This window comes from Prunus mume, linkage group LG6, assembly GCF_029339155.1.
Source record: "Prunus mume cultivar Tortuosa linkage group LG6, ASM2933915v1, whole genome shotgun sequence".
NCBI lineage: Eukaryota > Viridiplantae > Streptophyta > Magnoliopsida > Rosales > Rosaceae > Prunus > Prunus mume.
Window position 1 is genome coordinate 1910631 of NC_142703.1, and position 17270 is coordinate 1927900.

General features: G+C 37.1%; 2 protein-coding genes across 2 annotated transcripts; both read right to left on the reverse strand.

Annotated features, from left to right (window-relative positions):
- Positions 1-469: 469 nt before the first annotated feature.
- Positions 470-2864, reverse strand: LOC148915784 (cytochrome P450 78A7-like). The gene is made up of 2 exons (XM_089054798.1): positions 1610-2864; positions 470-1162 (listed from the first exon to the last, which is right to left on the reverse strand). Exons 1-2 carry the CDS (start codon positions 2606-2608, stop codon positions 530-532), a joined length of 1632 nt encoding a protein of 543 aa, XP_088910924.1. The 5' UTR covers positions 2609-2864; the 3' UTR covers positions 470-529.
- A 7282-nt stretch (positions 2865-10146) lies between these two features.
- Positions 10147-15220, reverse strand: LOC103336151 (putative oxidoreductase At4g09670). Its single transcript, XM_008239181.3, has 2 exons — positions 14620-15220; positions 10147-11008 (listed from the first exon to the last, which is right to left on the reverse strand). The coding sequence occupies exons 1-2, from the start codon at positions 15082-15084 to the stop codon at positions 10391-10393; spliced, it is 1083 nt and encodes a 360-aa protein (XP_008237403.1). The 5' UTR covers positions 15085-15220; the 3' UTR covers positions 10147-10390.
- Positions 15221-17270: the final 2050 nt, after the last annotated feature.

Here is a 17270-nt window from a genome sequence, read left to right on the forward strand (position 1 = left end):
ATAATATTTTACTTTAATATTTAATTGTTTTAGTCTAAATTGACTATTTTAATCCTCAAATTGACGGTCAAGTTGAAAGACCTAATTGCAATGAATGATCGAGTTAAAAGGCCTAACTGCCTTAAAAATGTTCGAAGATCAAATGAAATCACGTATAAATTCATGGACCGTTGAAGTTAAAAACCCAATAGTAGATGTAGCTAGGACTCCCCTTTGTCTCAAACTTGACAAACACAATTATTTTTTTATTTTTTTATTTTTTGTTCTAACAACGTAACAAACACAAATTTCAGCAAAAGGGACACCAACGCGTCTAGCTAGCAGCTCAAACACCAATTTTTTCTACATAATTATGGGTAAACAACACAAGCTAGACAAACCTTAGCTGCTTTATTTTTTTTAATGCGACCTTAGCTGCTTTATTCTTCACTAAAACTCACTCACTCTCAACATTTGCCACATTGGCAAACCTATGAAAAGCCATAACATCTTATACCACATTTGGCTCCTTATTAAACCCTTACTCAAATCACTTGAAAGTGACTCCTTCATTTCGAACAGCCACAGCAGTGAGAGGGTTCTTCATCTCACATGAAAGCTTCAACACCTCACTTAGATCAACCGGGTTACTAGCCACATCTTCAACCCAATTGAAATGGTGCACCAACTTAGCCACCCAAAGGCTCACTGTCACGAGCCCTAGGGTTTTACCAGGACAAACCCTACGACCTGCCCCAAATGGTGCAAGCCTAAGGTCCCCTCCCCTCACGTCCATGTCAGCACCACCCTCACTCTTCAAGAACCTTTCTGGCTTGAACATCAAGGGCTCTTCCCATATGTTTGGATCATGGGTGATGGCCCACATGTTCACCATGACGGTGGTGTTCGCAGGGACCACCATGTCGTTGCTGAGTTGAACATCCGAGGTTGACAGCCGGGCCCACGATAGGAGGGGCCCAGGTGGGTGTACACGTAGAGTCTCATTAACCACAGCTCGGAGATACGGTAAGTTGGCCACGTCTGCTTCTGTGAGAACTTTCATTCCCACAACTAGGTCAAGTTCATGCCGAAGTTTGGCTTGCACATCCGAGTTCAAAACCAACTCAGCCATGACCCACTCAGTCAAAAGGGCAGTCGTATCAGTTCCACGGAATATCATTTCCTGCACAGGAAAAAAGCACAGTTTGATGAATAAAATCAGTATATAAATAGGAATAGTTAAAGAGTAATGTTACAAACACATACTAAATCACATGATATTGCAATTCTCTAGAGGTTTGGCCATTTCTGTAGAGTGTTTTTTTTGCTATGTACATTTATTTACTACTTTACTGGGTAGCTCTCTAATATAGGTGAGATGTATTTACATAAGTTGCTCTCACCTCTATGAGTTAGAAAGACAGTAATGTGGTACTAATTAAAGTGTCGTACAATTATAGGTTTATCGATTTATATAAGTACGTAGGTCATGGTTAGTAAATGTGCCAGGTTATAACATTTCTTCCAGTGTCGCATCATATATATATATATATATATAGTCATCTAATATAATTATAAATAAAAAAATTAACAAAACTAAAGAGCATTGAATTAGAAAATGAATACAAACCCATAAGACGGCCACCATGTCATCCAGCTCAAGCTTCTCCTCTCCATCCAAAGAAAGCAAGACATCAACAAAATCGGAGTTATCACAAACCCTTTCAAATTTATCAAGTCTGTGCTCCTCAATAATTTCCACAACCACTTTTCTAACTCGAGGAACAAGTGATGCACATCGATTTTTAATACGAAAAGGATCATAAAAGCTGCTCAGCCATGGGAGATAATCAGACCAATTGAAAGCTCCCAAAAGCTCGAACCCTTCTCTAACAATCTCATGCAACTCTCTGGCTTCCGCATTATTGCATGCAACATCATACCTCTTACCAAACACCGTGCCCATGATATTGTTTAGAGCAGCAGCTTGTAGATGTTTTCTTAGACCAACAACTCCACAAAGAGTCTGTTCATTATGAATAGACTTCAACATGGTGGCACAATCAAACTGTCGTCCATCTTCGTGTGCGGCAATGCGTTTAGGAGTGAAGAGGTGAACGGACGCAATTTTTCTCAGAAGTCTCCAGTATGATCCATTTGGTGCAAAACCAATAGCGCGGCTGAACATGAGGCACTTAGCAGATTGCTTAATAGGGCGGTCGGCGAAGTGGGAAGAGGTTAAGATTTCTTTAGCAATATTAGGGTCAGAAGTGATTGCAGCAGGGGTTGAGCCCAAACTGAAGGCCATGAGTTTAGTGGCTGCATGGCTAGAAGCCATGCAAGCCAAGGTACGATGAGGCAGGCCATGGCTCAAGCTGAATAAGCTACCAAAGAGCGGGAGGCCTCGTGGTCCAGGTATCGAGACCCGACCCATTTGGTTCCTGCCGTTTTTCCAGGCTATGCCTCCTCTAGAAAAAGCCCAGGTTAAGAGGATTAGAGATAGAAATGATACAAGTATGGCCAGGAAAAAGAAACCATTGAGCAAGTTTTCTGTTCCCAAATGTGCAATGGCTTCAATTGAAAACATCCACCAGCTTATTGGGTCGATTGGGGTCGGAATTGAGTTCATTTTTAGAGTGTGAAGGAATTGGGTAGCTAGAGCTTTGGGAGGTGGCCAGAGAAGAGGAGAAAGCTTGGTTTAAATAAGTGTCATGTAAAAATAAAAAAATAAAATTATGGCTGATGGTGGGGAGATAGCGTGAATGAAGAGTGGGTTTATTAGACCGACATGTATGCGTGTGCATGTGTGTGAACCAAATCAAGGGAAGGCAAGTTTACATTATTTACAGCTTGATGCAAGGGGTGATCGTTTGTTGATTGGTATATCTGTTCCACCCTCTGAATATGTATAAATCAAGTATCTTTCACTTGATTGGTCAATCAAGATTTTCTACACATATAACTAATCTAGAGGATAAAGATTGTGATGAGCCACATTATGTGAAGAGATCAACCAAAGCTTTCTAGGGCAACCAATTTTTTTAAAAATTTAATTTTGACCAATTATTTGAAGAAACCGAAGCATAGAATTTGACATTTTCGTATCGAAACCAATTATTTGGTATTCTAGGACAATCAAGAAGTCACAGATTTTTTTTTTTCCATGAATTATTGTTTATTAGACTCATTACTGACCTTCAGGAGTTATTGATAAGCTTCAGATTGACTTGTGTGATTTTGGTCATTTGCATTGTAGTTATTGCAGAAAGTAACGCTGTTCTTGCGGGCTACTCAAAATCATGGACTCCAGAATCCTCATTGACTATATATCTTAAGGGGAATCATGCATTTGGCTTCTTTCTTTCAATGAATTCAGTTTTGCGAATGGTTGGGGAAGCTAATTTTGTAGCTGATGTGTTTACTAATATAGCTAGCGAAAAAACTTGGAACCCAAGTTGTTGTGGCAAATCCTTGTAGTTTCCTTTTTTCTAGCCAAAAAAAAAATTGCATCGTAGTTTTCAGTTGTAATGCAAGTAACATACGTTTGAACTACAAAAGTTCACCAACATGCTATTGATTTAGTGTTGTTTGTGTTCTCAATCGTTGAAAGAGTTCCTGAATTTGAATCTCTTTTTCTCTCCAGCTTATACATGAATAGAAAAATAAAATAAAAATATTCAAGGGCGATCCAAACTTGTATATTTTTTTGGGAGAGGGGAAGAGAAGGCAAGCTATAAACAAGTGGAACACTGTTTCATATGACTTGGGATTCAAAATTTGAATGTTTTTGTTTTTGTATGAAATATTAATCATATTCGAAAATGGCAACTTGCCACCTTGTTGGTCGACATAACTTGCACATTATTTTACACTTTATGCACCAGAATCCCAAAAGCACTAAAATATTGTGTGTTTAGAGTATCCATAATGAGCTCCCTAAACCACCTCCTTAGACAAATTTTAGGAAGGAATCATAAAAATTCAACTCCAACCATGCTCCCTATCCACCTCCTAAAATAGGGAGTCATCTAGGAGCTCCTTAATCTGAGGAGAGAAAAAGGACTCATAGTGGCTCCCTATAATTTAATGCTGCTCTATTTAATGAGTATTTCAAACCTTTATTTAATGCTAACTATTTTTTATTTTATTTTTTAATAGAGATGGACCAATCAAAAAAGAGTCATAGCATTTATGACTCTCCAAATTAGGGAGTATGGTTGGAGTTGAAATTTTTTAGAGAGCTCCTAAAATAGTTTTCTTATATTTTTAGCTAAATTTTAGCTAAGAAATATAGAGCATCATTGTGGATGCTCTTAGAGCATCCACAATGAGCTCCCTAAACCACTTCCTTAGTCAAATTTTAGGGAGGAATTGTAAAAATACAACTCCAACCATACTCCCTATCCACCTCCTAAAATAAGGAGACCTCTAGGAGCTCTTAAATCCGAGGAGAGAGAAAGGACACCTAGTGGCTCCCTATAATTTAATATTGTTTTATTTAATGAGTATTTCAAACCTTTATTTAATGCTAACTATTTTTTATTTTATTTTTTAATAAAGATGGACCAATCAAAAAAGAGTTATAGCATTTATGACTCCCTCAACTCAAGAGCATGATTGAAGTTTAAATTTTATAGAGAGCTCCTAAAATAACTTTTATATGTTTTTAGCTAAAATTTAACTAAAAAATAGAGAACATAATTGTGGATGCTTAGGTTTATACATTAACCAATTAATTTCCATGTAATCTAAGCCCTGTATTGACCCACGTGTATCCAGTTTGATCAAGTTTAGGCCTAAAATGAAGTGAGTTCCTTCCTTTTTTTTTTGGTAAAACGAAGTGAGCTCCTTCCTAGGGAGAGATTATAAAATACTATATGGTAGTACGGTCACGTGATAGATTTTGTACATATGTTATAATATAAGTAGATATTTATAGATATGATTCCCTGAAAGGAGAGAAAATAAACCATGTCTTCCACCCAAATTATAACACGTGTATAATATGTACCACGTAACCATACTGCCGTAGTATTATATAATTTCTCCTTCCTAGAACGATGTTATTCCAGGTTCAAATTTCTATCTTCCCCAACTAACCCACAATGCCTATTCACCATATTATTTCTTTTGCCAAATATTCCCCATATTTATTGATTCTTTTCTTTAGAAATCAAAGTGAAATTTCCTGTCTCTCTCCTTGCCATTGTGTTCTAAGCTTTCTTCGGGTACTCTATTCAATCTGCAAGTAGTTTGTTTTTACTTTTTTGCCTTTTTTTTAGTTACGGGCCTAGCTTTTGCTCAAATTCTCTATTTGTTGTTCCGCAACTTCAAATTAATATTTTATTATTAATGAAAAAAAAAACTCAGAAGTTTATAATTTATATTCCCATAAGAGAAGAAATAAAAAATAATAAATCCCAATATCAAGATACCCAACTCATACATAAATAAAAGGAGAGAAATAAAAAAAAAAATTACAAAGCTTTAGTTAATCCTCGCTCGTACTCAATAGGGTGCAGACACACTTTAGGAAATTTTGTAGACATAAGGAAATGAGAAGAAAACAACAAAAGAGAAAGAGAAAGAAAGGTTAACGATCTAAGAGGTTTTAGTGCAAATATCATAAACTAACCTAGAAGATTTATTCCCTCTCATCGCATTTCGTTAAAATTAGTCATGTGATGGCAAGTGACAACCTTTAAATGTGTATTTTCATCAAAATACATCTATATACCCATGACACAAAATCAACATCACATTTTTTGCTCAACAATGTGATATGCTCTTCTTGATGGAACTGAATGTAAAACCTTAAATGAAGAGCAGATGGCCTATAGTTGAACAAAAAAAGTGATCTCCTAGCTAGGTATTTAGATATATTTTGATGAAAACAACACTTTAAAGTCGGTCATATGACTGAGAATTTTATCGAAAATTTTATCATAATATAATGTATAGACCAAATGATGAATAACTACATTGATTCGAGGCTTCAAAGTTAAATTTAGAACTTTTAAAAGATTCATTATCACATGTGATTAAAAAAAACGAACAAACTAGAATACTGACCACTCAATTTTCTAAAAATTTCCCACCGCAGTTGTTGTCTATTTACAATGCCCAATTGCTCGTAGTCCGTTTAAGTAGGCTTTTGCAATTCAATCACAACACACACACGCAGTCAGATTCCCAAGTCTATGGAAATTATCAAGGCACCTTACTTTTTGCTAGTCTTATATTTTTGTGTTTTACCTTCACATGTGGGGTGGGACATTGGTTTTATCAAGGAATTATGTAGATTTTCTAGGTATCACTCTACGAGCACACATTCCGGCTCATGGTGTCTTCATCACCACCACATAATTAGACTCTAATTATGTGAAGGTAAATCTGTTTTTTTTTTCTCGGGTTAGGTCAGAGTTAGAGGTCAATTTGTTTTAATTTATGAGTGAAAATTTATTTTTCAAATATCCACCACCATTCCATGTTTAACTTTTCTGTCAACCTATTGTCGTACCATGGTTATTATTTGCTTTGAGATGGCTTTTATTCATTGACTATATATTATGGTCACACGTAGAAGTCAACTATCACCAATTATATGAACTCTACTTAGGATAATGTGTGGCTACTGAAATGAAGATGTGGCTTAGTTGGGAGTGGACACATGTACAAATAAAGAAGAAGAGTTAAAAAGATTTGCAAAGCATCACCAAAAGCCAAAAGGCGATAGCAAAACAGTGATAATCCTTGTTGTAAGAAAGTTTTTTTTCCTAATCGAAGCCCTACACAAACGCATGAGCTGGAAATTTTAGTCGCAATTCCTACATATATATTCTCAGCAGTTAAAAAGAGAAATTAGGATCTTAACTTGCAGAACAATAATCTTAAGTTCGAATTTCTATAGTACTTTAGTAGTGTGTGAGAGAGATCTCACCTTCTTGTAGTATAGGTGTTAATGGTAAGTTTACACCATTTTTTTAATTGTTTGGACATGTGTCGACTGCTAATTGACCCAAACATTATCCCTCTTCTTATAAATAAAAGTTTTTTTCTTCTTCGTTACAAGATGGGCTGTAAAAAACTGTCAACTAGCTCATGCACTACTCCGAGATATTCTATTATTTTAACGTGATACATTCGAGACAATACATTTAAAAATAAAATAAAATAAGCCTAAGCAATACAATCATATGCAAAAGAAATTATTTTGAATGGAAGGTGCTTGTGTTTTACCATTGCACGTGGGACATGGATATTATCAAGGAAGGTAGAGGTTCTAGATATATATCATTGGACCAAGAGTAACAAAACTGAACCAGAAACTACACGTACACTACAAGAAAACCTTATTATAAACTACAAGTATACTCGTGAGCTGTATTCATGTTAGTCGCAAACTATTCGTGGTCAAATTATGTTAATTATGGATTGAATATCGATCGTATAATTGTGGTTGAAACATGTGTTGTTATTCATTTCACGGCAAATAGTGTGCGTGGTCAATAAAGAATTGGACCCCATCTATTCTCCACCTCTCTTTTTGAGAATATGAAAATAATATTTTTTTTATTCAACATGGACATAGATTTCTCAATTGTGGCTAAAATGCAAAACTTCTTTATAAAAAAATAATAATAATAACAAAAAAAAGTAAAAAAGAAATATGAACTTAGATACTAAAAACAAATAAATTTTGTTGGAGTCATTCTTTTGTACAATTCTTGAGGGTCCAAGTATTTTACTGATTTGTAGTACAACCGACGTAATTTGTAACGTGTCCCTCATGACAATACCATTTTCTAACTAATGCAACAATAATTTATTTATTTTCATCTAACTCACTATGAATTTCATTTGTTTATAACAAGGAACCACGTACTTGATTCAACTGATTCTCAATATTCTTTATCATTTATCAGGTCAGATTAACAAGATTGGAACCCTACATTCGAGTATAAGTTGTCTTCATAAACTCGGCTTGCAATACTAACTGCCACTTGGTCTCATGGCACTTATATTTTTCAAGTTAAAAAAAATTCAACAAGGGACTTGTAGCTCAAGTGTTAAAGAACTTTATTCCTCTAGCATCACAAAACGCTGTTGGCTTTTGCCATTCATATGCAAATTATGTGGTTCCACTCCGCTGAAGTAGGCTTTTGCAATACAAACACGCCACCCAGATTCCAACGAATGTGAAAATGAGGAACCTTGCTTTCCAAGGCAGGTTTAAAAAGGGGAAGCTGTCTTATGTTTTACCCCTGCACATGGAACATAGGTTTTATCAAGGATGCAAATTTTGAAAGGGTCATTACACCACATACATTCCGGCGCTTCATGGTGCCGTCTTCATCACCAACCATAACTTCGAGAGACAATTTTCAAAAATAAAAACAATAACTTGCATCACACCCATATTATAACACGTGTACAAATTATATCACGTGGCTATATTACAATATCATTCTATAATTTCTCAAATATGAGACATAGAAATTGTACCAATCTTAAATTCTTCTCATACTTCATGATGCTACAACTTTGTTAGAACAAGCCCAATGGGGGATCTAAATGGGGCTGAACCACCCGTGAGCTGCAAAATGTAGCAACTGATGTCAAAAAGCCATCTCCAGTGGAACCAATTGCGTCTTTCAAACCGCAAGCTTGGCCCGAGGATTGCATGCATCCCCACAACAAAATTCTATAGTTATGGTGCCATACATGAACCCCTCATGTGGACCTTCATCGGGGACGGACCCACAATGGGGTCAATGGGGTCAAACGACCCTATGGACTCCATGAAAGCAAGGTAGAAAGTCCTTTGAACTTGTGTGTGACCCCATGAATAGCTGACGGAGGAGGCTGCAGATGTGAGGAAGAAGAAGTTGAACAGGGTTTAGTTTTTAAAAAAGAAGCTAAAACGGCATCATTTTGGGTCACTTCTAATTTTTTAAAAGCAGCCCAAAATGGCGCGTTTTGGACCAGGTGCAATTTTTTAAAAACACTGGCGCCAAAACGGCGTTTTGGACTAGAAGCGATTTTTTTAAGACTGCCAAAACGACGTGCTTTGGTCAGTCTTTAAAAAAACAAATTGTAGTTGAAACAAACCCTCCTCAGAACTCCAAAACCCCATTTCCTAAACCTAAATCCCTAATCTCCACCCCCAAAACCTTTAACCCTCTCCCACCAAGCCTTTTACACTATGACCCTACGAGATAAGATTCCTGGTCCGTCCCTGACCTTCATATTTATCACAGGGTCATTTTATTAAACTTAAATGAAGTTCTATTCAGATGAATCACGCTAATATGGGTCCACATCTATGATCCATATATAACCACCCTCACCATAAAACTACTACCTTATACAGCTTACCATTGGGCTTGCCCTTAAAAAATTTAATCTCCTCCTTGCGAATTTCGAACTGGGTCGCGGAATTGGTACGTTACTGACCTCAATAATGATGATTAAACAAACCGAATTCGTTAAGGAGTAAAGCCAGAACAGTACTAGTGGAAGAATGGATACTCCACAAACGGTATTGTTTACCAACTGTCCTATAAATATCATGCCTACTATACTCCACACATGATCGATAGATTAGACCGCATAAATGTCACGCCTTAATATTATTTGCCAAATTGCCGATTGTTTGCCTACTAGACTATAATATCATGCATTCTTGAGCACCGTATTGTAAATATCAATGCCTACCGTCCGCACATTCATGCACTGATACATTAATAAAGTGCACCTCATTTTATCTTACATATGAGTATTATAAAATAAATACCGTACTGAATTAAAAAATGTTACACAAATTGCAACCCGAAATACCATACCGACTATCCCTACCCCTTCGTATCCCGTACCATGGAAACTAGAATAGCTTAGAACGGAAACTGTTTCCGTTCCACATACCCTCTTCCCCCTCTCTCAACTGGATGTTGGTCCAGCATATTTCCAGCAACCCAACCTTAAAAAAGGGCAAAAAAGCACATTGTCTAGGTTGGAGGAACTATGAAGCTTACCTTATTATTATGAAAAGGGTTACCAGGTAACTATCGAACTGTCCGTATATTCATAGTGCTATTTGAATGTACCCTCCTTACATGGGTCAGTGTAAGAATCATTATTGCATCTAACCAGAACAAAGCTCACTAGTTTTATATTTCTCTTCACCCACTAATGTGAGTTCCATGAAAATCACTTGCAATTTTTACATTTAATTTATTTTTCATACATTTCAACAGTAGCGTTTCAATACAGCTCAAGTTCATCAAGCTCTGACCCAAATTGTGGATGCCATGAATAAACTAGGCATACAGAAGAATGGGGATATTATTATTGACACAAGGACACCCTAGCACAAACAGAAGATGAACGACACATACCAGATGAGCCTCAGTTAATATTTTATATCTATAGGCTCAAAACCCTTGTCAATTGATGCCTTGACAGCATCCAGTACAATCTGTGTCTTCCTACTAAGGGTTGGCCACTTCTTCTCAGGTTTTGAACCATTTTTAATAGTACCTACCAAACGAGAAAACTCTCTTACCATGAGAACCTCCTGCGGAAGATCTGTGGTAACAATGTGCTGACTTGGTGGTGGTACCCAACAGGTCACAAATTCATCAAATCCGGTTTCGGAAGCAAAAGAAAAACGGGCCTCTTTCTCTTGATGAGGGATAACAAAACCATCAACATGCAAAGTACCCTTTGTACCGACAGCAGTTATCTCCATCGTCAAACTTGATAAGAAAGAGCAGTGGAAGGTTGCCACTTTCCCATCTTCCCAATGCAGAGAAGCTCCACAAGATAAAATCACCCCCACTTCATTAAATATAGGGCCACGCAAAGCTATTACTGTTTTAGGCAGTTCAAAGTTACTTACCAACAGGATTCCCCTGATACAGTACCACCCTGCATCCCCAAGAGCACCATGAGCGTCAAGGTCTGGATTCACACGAATATCATTCTTGAGAAAATCAGGATCACTAGCAAAAGTGAACACGGTGTGTATCTGCAGTACAGAAACAAAATGCCTTTAAAAGAATACCAGAAAGTGAGGTTCAAAAAGATCAGTCCAGAGCTGCCACAAACAAATTATAATCACCTAATCCAACATATCATCTAATCTCTACCACTGCAACTTGAATATATGCCTTATGAGCAGTATACATTTGCAGAAAGCCTAACACTACTAACCGAAGAACCGATCCAAGTGTAGAAAATAACGCACACAAATTTCATTGTCAGCCTAATATTCTAGTACTATCATTTCTGGATTAGATGTACACAGTTGCATACTCAAATAACATAAATTGCAATTTTCTATTATTAAAATTACCAAACGTATTGCAAGGATTGCCGCCCAAAACCACATGCCATTAACATGTCCTATCACAAGGCTAGTACGGTTGTCTTTGAATCAAATAATCTTCCAGTACTTTGTACCATATGGAACTAAAAGGACATGCTTTTGGTATTGCATTTGACTTGGGGCAGGAAATCAGGCAAAGTTCATCCTAACCCAGTTATAGTCAAATGCAGAGTAAGGCTAAAGCTTTACTCAGGGATTCTGGGTTTGGGATTGGATTAGTAAAACCTAAACCCAAAACTAGCCGAATCGAATGGCTTCTCATATTCAAGTCCAATAAGAATTATCCCCTCCCCCATATTTAAAGAATACTACAAGAAGTCCTAACCTTACTTTTCCATCATCTCATGTTAACTATCTCATAACGAGGTTAATTTTTGGGGAAAAAACAGTAAATTGTTTTCCAGGTTCAAAAAAGTTCCAATCCCTTCAAATTTCTTTCAAGTATAGATTACAGAAGGCCTAAAAAGCTATTTGAATCAAGATCTGAATTCAGGATGCTAGCAAAGATTATATACAGAAATAATGGGTTATGTTATGCTTCCTAGAAAAGCTGGTAAAGCAGCTAATCTATAAGAAGGCTAAGAGAATAGAAGATGGAATGCCAAAAATAAAAAATTAATAATAACAATAATAAATATAAATAAATACATATATATATATAGGTAGAAAAAAAGTATCAGTGAAAATTAATAAATTAAATTGCATTTACATAATAATAGACCATAAAGTTTTGGCACAAATACATTGAGAATGGAATGTAGTAGGCTATAAATCATGCTACTTTATTGACCAGCAAGCTTCAAATGTGCAAAGCGGAAACAACATTACACAAACTGCCAGTATAATTCAACTTATAATGGTCTTTGACAAAGTGCTAGACAGCAACTACACAACTAGAATCAGGAAGATGCTACCAGTCCAAACAATGGAACAATGATTCCATTGCATAATGAAATGCTAGGCTGAAATTTGAAAACTAAATAATGACCACTTCTTTTCTGGTGGTCCAAAGCAAACACTACAGTCCGAAATTAAAGAGCTGCAACAAAGTACTGCAGTCAGCTTAATCAAATACAAGATCAATGCCAACACATGCACCATCACTATGTTAATGTTCACCTCTTATAATATGTAGGGTCCATTAATCATATAATTGTAGTAGAAGTCCATTAAATACGCAGACACTCATATGTTAAAAAGATTGTGTAACTACATTGGACATGCTGTATTAAATAAATACTACAAACTACAAGGTCTTAGAGAGAAAGAGCTGGAAACTTTGAAGGGCCTCCATAACATAAATAATACAGACTATAGAAAAATACAATCTAGAGATATCCTCTTACACAGAACTTGAAAGATCTTAAGGGCCTAAAATGGAAGGATGATCTACCTTAAAATTTCTGAAAGTAGTTATTGAGGTCAACTGGAATCCATAACAGATACCTTAATCCCCTGAAGTAAGGATTTGAGAACTCAGGAGCAAGAGTACCTATAGTTGCTATGGCCAGGGAAGCTAGTTTTGTAACTGAGGGCAGTTCGAGTTCTAGTTTTTTCCAAGACAGATGGTTACTGTAGATAACAAGTGTGTCCTGAGCGGGATCCTACTTTTACTCTTTCACTACATTGGCTGAACGGTGCCAAGTTATTAGTAGCTACGCAGCTAGGCCAGTAGTAGTACAGTTCAGGTCATGTCATGAAGCTACAGGTTCCATTGGTGGTCGTGAGACAGAGGTCAGAGGCAACTTGTTATATAGATAGCCATGCATGTTAATAGATCTTCATCTATACTACTAGTAGCAGTAGTGGGGAATTGTTTTCTTAGGTAAGGTTTAGTTTCTTTAATATAAGGATAAACACGCTTATTACTGTTTCTGCCAACATTCAGCCGTGGTAGGATGCTAACTTGTTCGTTAGAGATAAGGTCATTTAATGTCTATAAGTGAAGACTGGATGGATCCCCACTCCTTGGGTATGCTTTCAAAAGGGCTGTTTTCATGTGCTCGTGGTCTGTTGGGTTGGCACATCTACAAGTGGACTAAACAGAACTACGAGTAACATGATTTGCCAGTAATACGAGTACAGAGAATAGCACACTGGTTTGATAACTTTAGCTATGGAATTCGGTTCACTAGCTCAGCTTCTCCTATGGATATTTGGATAAAGGAACCTAGAGGAAATCATTTAATTCGGTCTTCAAATCACACAATTGTGGAGCAGTAGATGATTCCTGCGATTAGTTTCTAACTTGTTTCCTAAGTTTTTTAATATTTTCTGGATTTCTTGTTTAATTAAGATTTGGTTTACTTATTTTATTAGATTAGGATTTCTTTCCTTGGATAAGTTTAATTTCCTTTTCACTGTAGGATTAGATTATTATAAATACCCCCATGTAATCCATTATAGATGAATTAAGTTATTGAGTTAAAGTTTGTTTTCCAGATATTGGAATTCTGGTGTGAAGCCAAACCCCTTTGTGTGAGCCAAGGACGGGTGTGAAGCCCCTGGAGTGATTCCAGACCTATCTTTATTCATCTATTTTCTGTTTTTCATTGTTTTCGCTTCTGCTAATCTGCCTAGATATTCAATTCACTCATATCCATCATCAATTGCTAACATCAACATCACTCTCTTTCTTGCCCACCAACTAAAACCCCACATATTTTCCAGCCCTGCAGCCCTCAAACTATCCATCAAAACAACCCTTGAAAATTTCCGAATTCTCTGTCGAATAGGAACTTGAACTACCCCTTTTTTTCTTTCAAACCATCCACTATTTGCCATTTAGCCTTATCATTTCAGATCCCAAATTCTTCAACAATCCGTGAACTTCTAATTCTACAAAACCACGCCATTACAACACAGTTTGGAAATCCTAAATCCTACTATACAAACCTCATCCTGCCTCACTATTCAGGCATTTTCCTTTCTATTTTTCTCCTTTTAAATCTGCCTGATATCATGTCAAGGGCGGTTGAGGCAAAAAAAAAACAATTCCACACCTAAAATGAGTCACTACCCAATTCACTACACTCAAGAAGCAAACAAAAGCACTTCAAATTGAAAACAGTACAATAACAATAACAATTGATAAAATGAAAAATAAAAAGAATTTTTCTAAAATCTACTTTCTTCGGAAGAACTGCGCATGCTCAAACATTCACCTAATCGTTGGCCAAAAGAGAAAAAAAAATAAAAAATCAATCCCTTATCCTTCTTAAAAAAGGATTGACAATTGAAGAAACACATACCGATCTTAGCTGACCAAAACGGTTCGGGTCGGAGAGAAATTCCGACATCTTCGCAGTCCTCGGGTGGTGCATCCACATGGTACCGTCCATGATCTGCACCCCACTGGATTCGCACGCCTCGGCAATCTTGTCAAACTCCGCCACGTTGAGCGCCACGGGCTTCTCGAGCAGGATGTGCTTCTTCTTCTGGGCCGCCAGGACGGCCCACTTGACGTGGAGGCTTGTGGGGAGGGGGACATAGACGGCGTCGACGTCGGGGTCGTCCAAAACGGCGTCGTAGGAGCCGTAGATCTTAGCGTTGGCAGGGAAATTGTTGGCCTTGGCGAAGGCCGTCGCCTTGTCGATCGACCGGCTCCCGACGGCGTAGAGTGTGGCGTTTTGGGCTACAGTGATGGCGCGGGAGACTTTTCGGGCTATTTCGGCGCAGCCCAGAATTCCGAATCGGATTGGCGTTTCGGCCGACATTTCGGGGGAGGCAATGGAGGTTGTACAAATGGAGGAGACTATGAGTGAGGGGTGATATTCTGCCGGTCTGTCTTCTTTATATCGTTTTTTTTCAAGAACCACATCAACAGTTAACAAAAATTTTAACAATTTTTCTAACGGATGGTGTATTTTGAAATATTCCGTGAAGTTTGTGCATTGGTCAAACGGATGAATAAATATTGAGTATGAGTTTGTAATGATTCCGATAGTTTGGAAGGTTTACTGTAGTTAATTAATTTTTTAGCTTTCCACACCCAGTCTAATATCTATATTGATTCTCTACAATTTCATGCTATTTTCATATTGCAGAGTATAACGAACATGGCTTTAATCCTCTCGATTTAGATTAGCGGCAACTGCGTGATTTTTGCAAGGTCAAATAGGTGCCACAATCTTTACAAATCTTCTTGTGTGTATGTGTTCGGAAGGGGGCATAGGGCTCTTGTACTAATCTTAACGAGGTGTTTGGTTGATGAGTTTGTTTGGTTACGAGACTCACGAGCATCTTTGTTTCAACAGAAAAATACAAGCCAGTTAAAACAAAGAGGACAACGAAAAGATGTACGATTCGTAGATGGGTTGAAGATTGGGAGGATAACAAAATTATTATATTCAACGGGTCTCTGTCTGTCTCACACTTGTTTTATCCGTGCGCCGGTTTTGTATATGTAAATAATTGATTTAGTCTTCTCTCTGATGCAAGGTTGGACCCTTTTGTTCATAATAAAAAAAAAGGTATGGATTGAACAGTTTTGTATATAATTTGTTGTTGCTATGTCCAGATGTCAGATAGTTGTGCTCCAAGAATGCGATGGCGCAAAAGATGTGCAGGATTTTACACCATGGGTTTGTAAAGCGTGTGAAACATCTTATGTCATTAGAGAGTGTTATTTGCTGCTATTGACTTGAAAATGTGTTTGCTCAAGAGGTGCTTTGAAGCCTACTGATGTTAACACCTTGTAGTTTAATGTCTCTTGCACTCGGTTTTGATCATGAAGTTGGTTTCTTGAATCATTAGAGCATCTCCACCCAAAAAGGCCTTTAAAAAGATACAAGCAATTTGTCATTTATTCACGTGAATAAGCGCTATTGTAGTTCCACCCTAAAAGTTAAGGCTAAGGCAATTACTATTCACTTAAATTTATTTTTTATTTTTTATTTTTATACTTAAACCATTTATTTTGATAAGCTTTTCGGATAAGATTTTCGATTCCCAAGTGTTAATATTTATCGTAAAATTCTCACCTAAAAATCAAGATAACATTTTCGGATAAAATTTTGAAATTAAATTTAGTGTGGAAAATGAATAATATTGGTAGGTATGTATAGAAAAAATTTCCAGAATTTTTTGATATTTTTTTAAATTTTTTTAAATTTTTTTAAGTCAAAAATTGGACAACCATTGGATTGTGCAAGATTTTTTTTATCGAAGGCTCCAGGAGAAGCCACGTGGCTTGTAACCATTAGGCAATGTAGGCTAGTGGGTCCAACAGTAAAAAAATATTTGAAAATCAGTTGCTAACGACCCACGAACAATGCCCAATCAATTTACTGTGTGCATTTGGTGGGTCCCATGCCTTGCCCGGTTAGATTTCCTCCATTGAAGTACTGAACGGGTTGGAACACTGTTGCCAAGTGGGGGCTGTTGCGGCAAAGCCCTAGCCTGGAAGTGCTCTAAGGGCGCCACTATTCACGTGAATAGTGCTTTTTAGTTCCACCCCAAAAGGCTAGGGCAAGGGCAAGGGCAAGAAAAAAATTATGCAACAAAATATAAACTTGTTATGTATTTATAGGAAAGTGAATAAAATTGTTATGTATTTATATGGAAAACATTCATAATTTTTTGGTATTATTTTTAAAAAAAATTGAATTTTTTCCTTTTTTTTTGCTCATTGACCTCACCGATGTTGATCGGCTAAAGCCAGGACAAGATCTGCCTTAGGCTTGCTCATTGGTGGGACCCAAGCCTTGCCCGAGTTGGATTTGTCTTGGGTGGATTGGGCTCGAGGGGGCCTTTTGCCCTGGCGCACCCTGCTGGAGATGCTCTTAGAAGATGCTCTTTGTTGGAATCCTCAAAATCCCACCAACTACTTTTTTGAAAGTAAAGATGCGTCTCAAATGATCTTGTAATGGGTATAATTTTTGAAACTTAATGGTTACTGTTT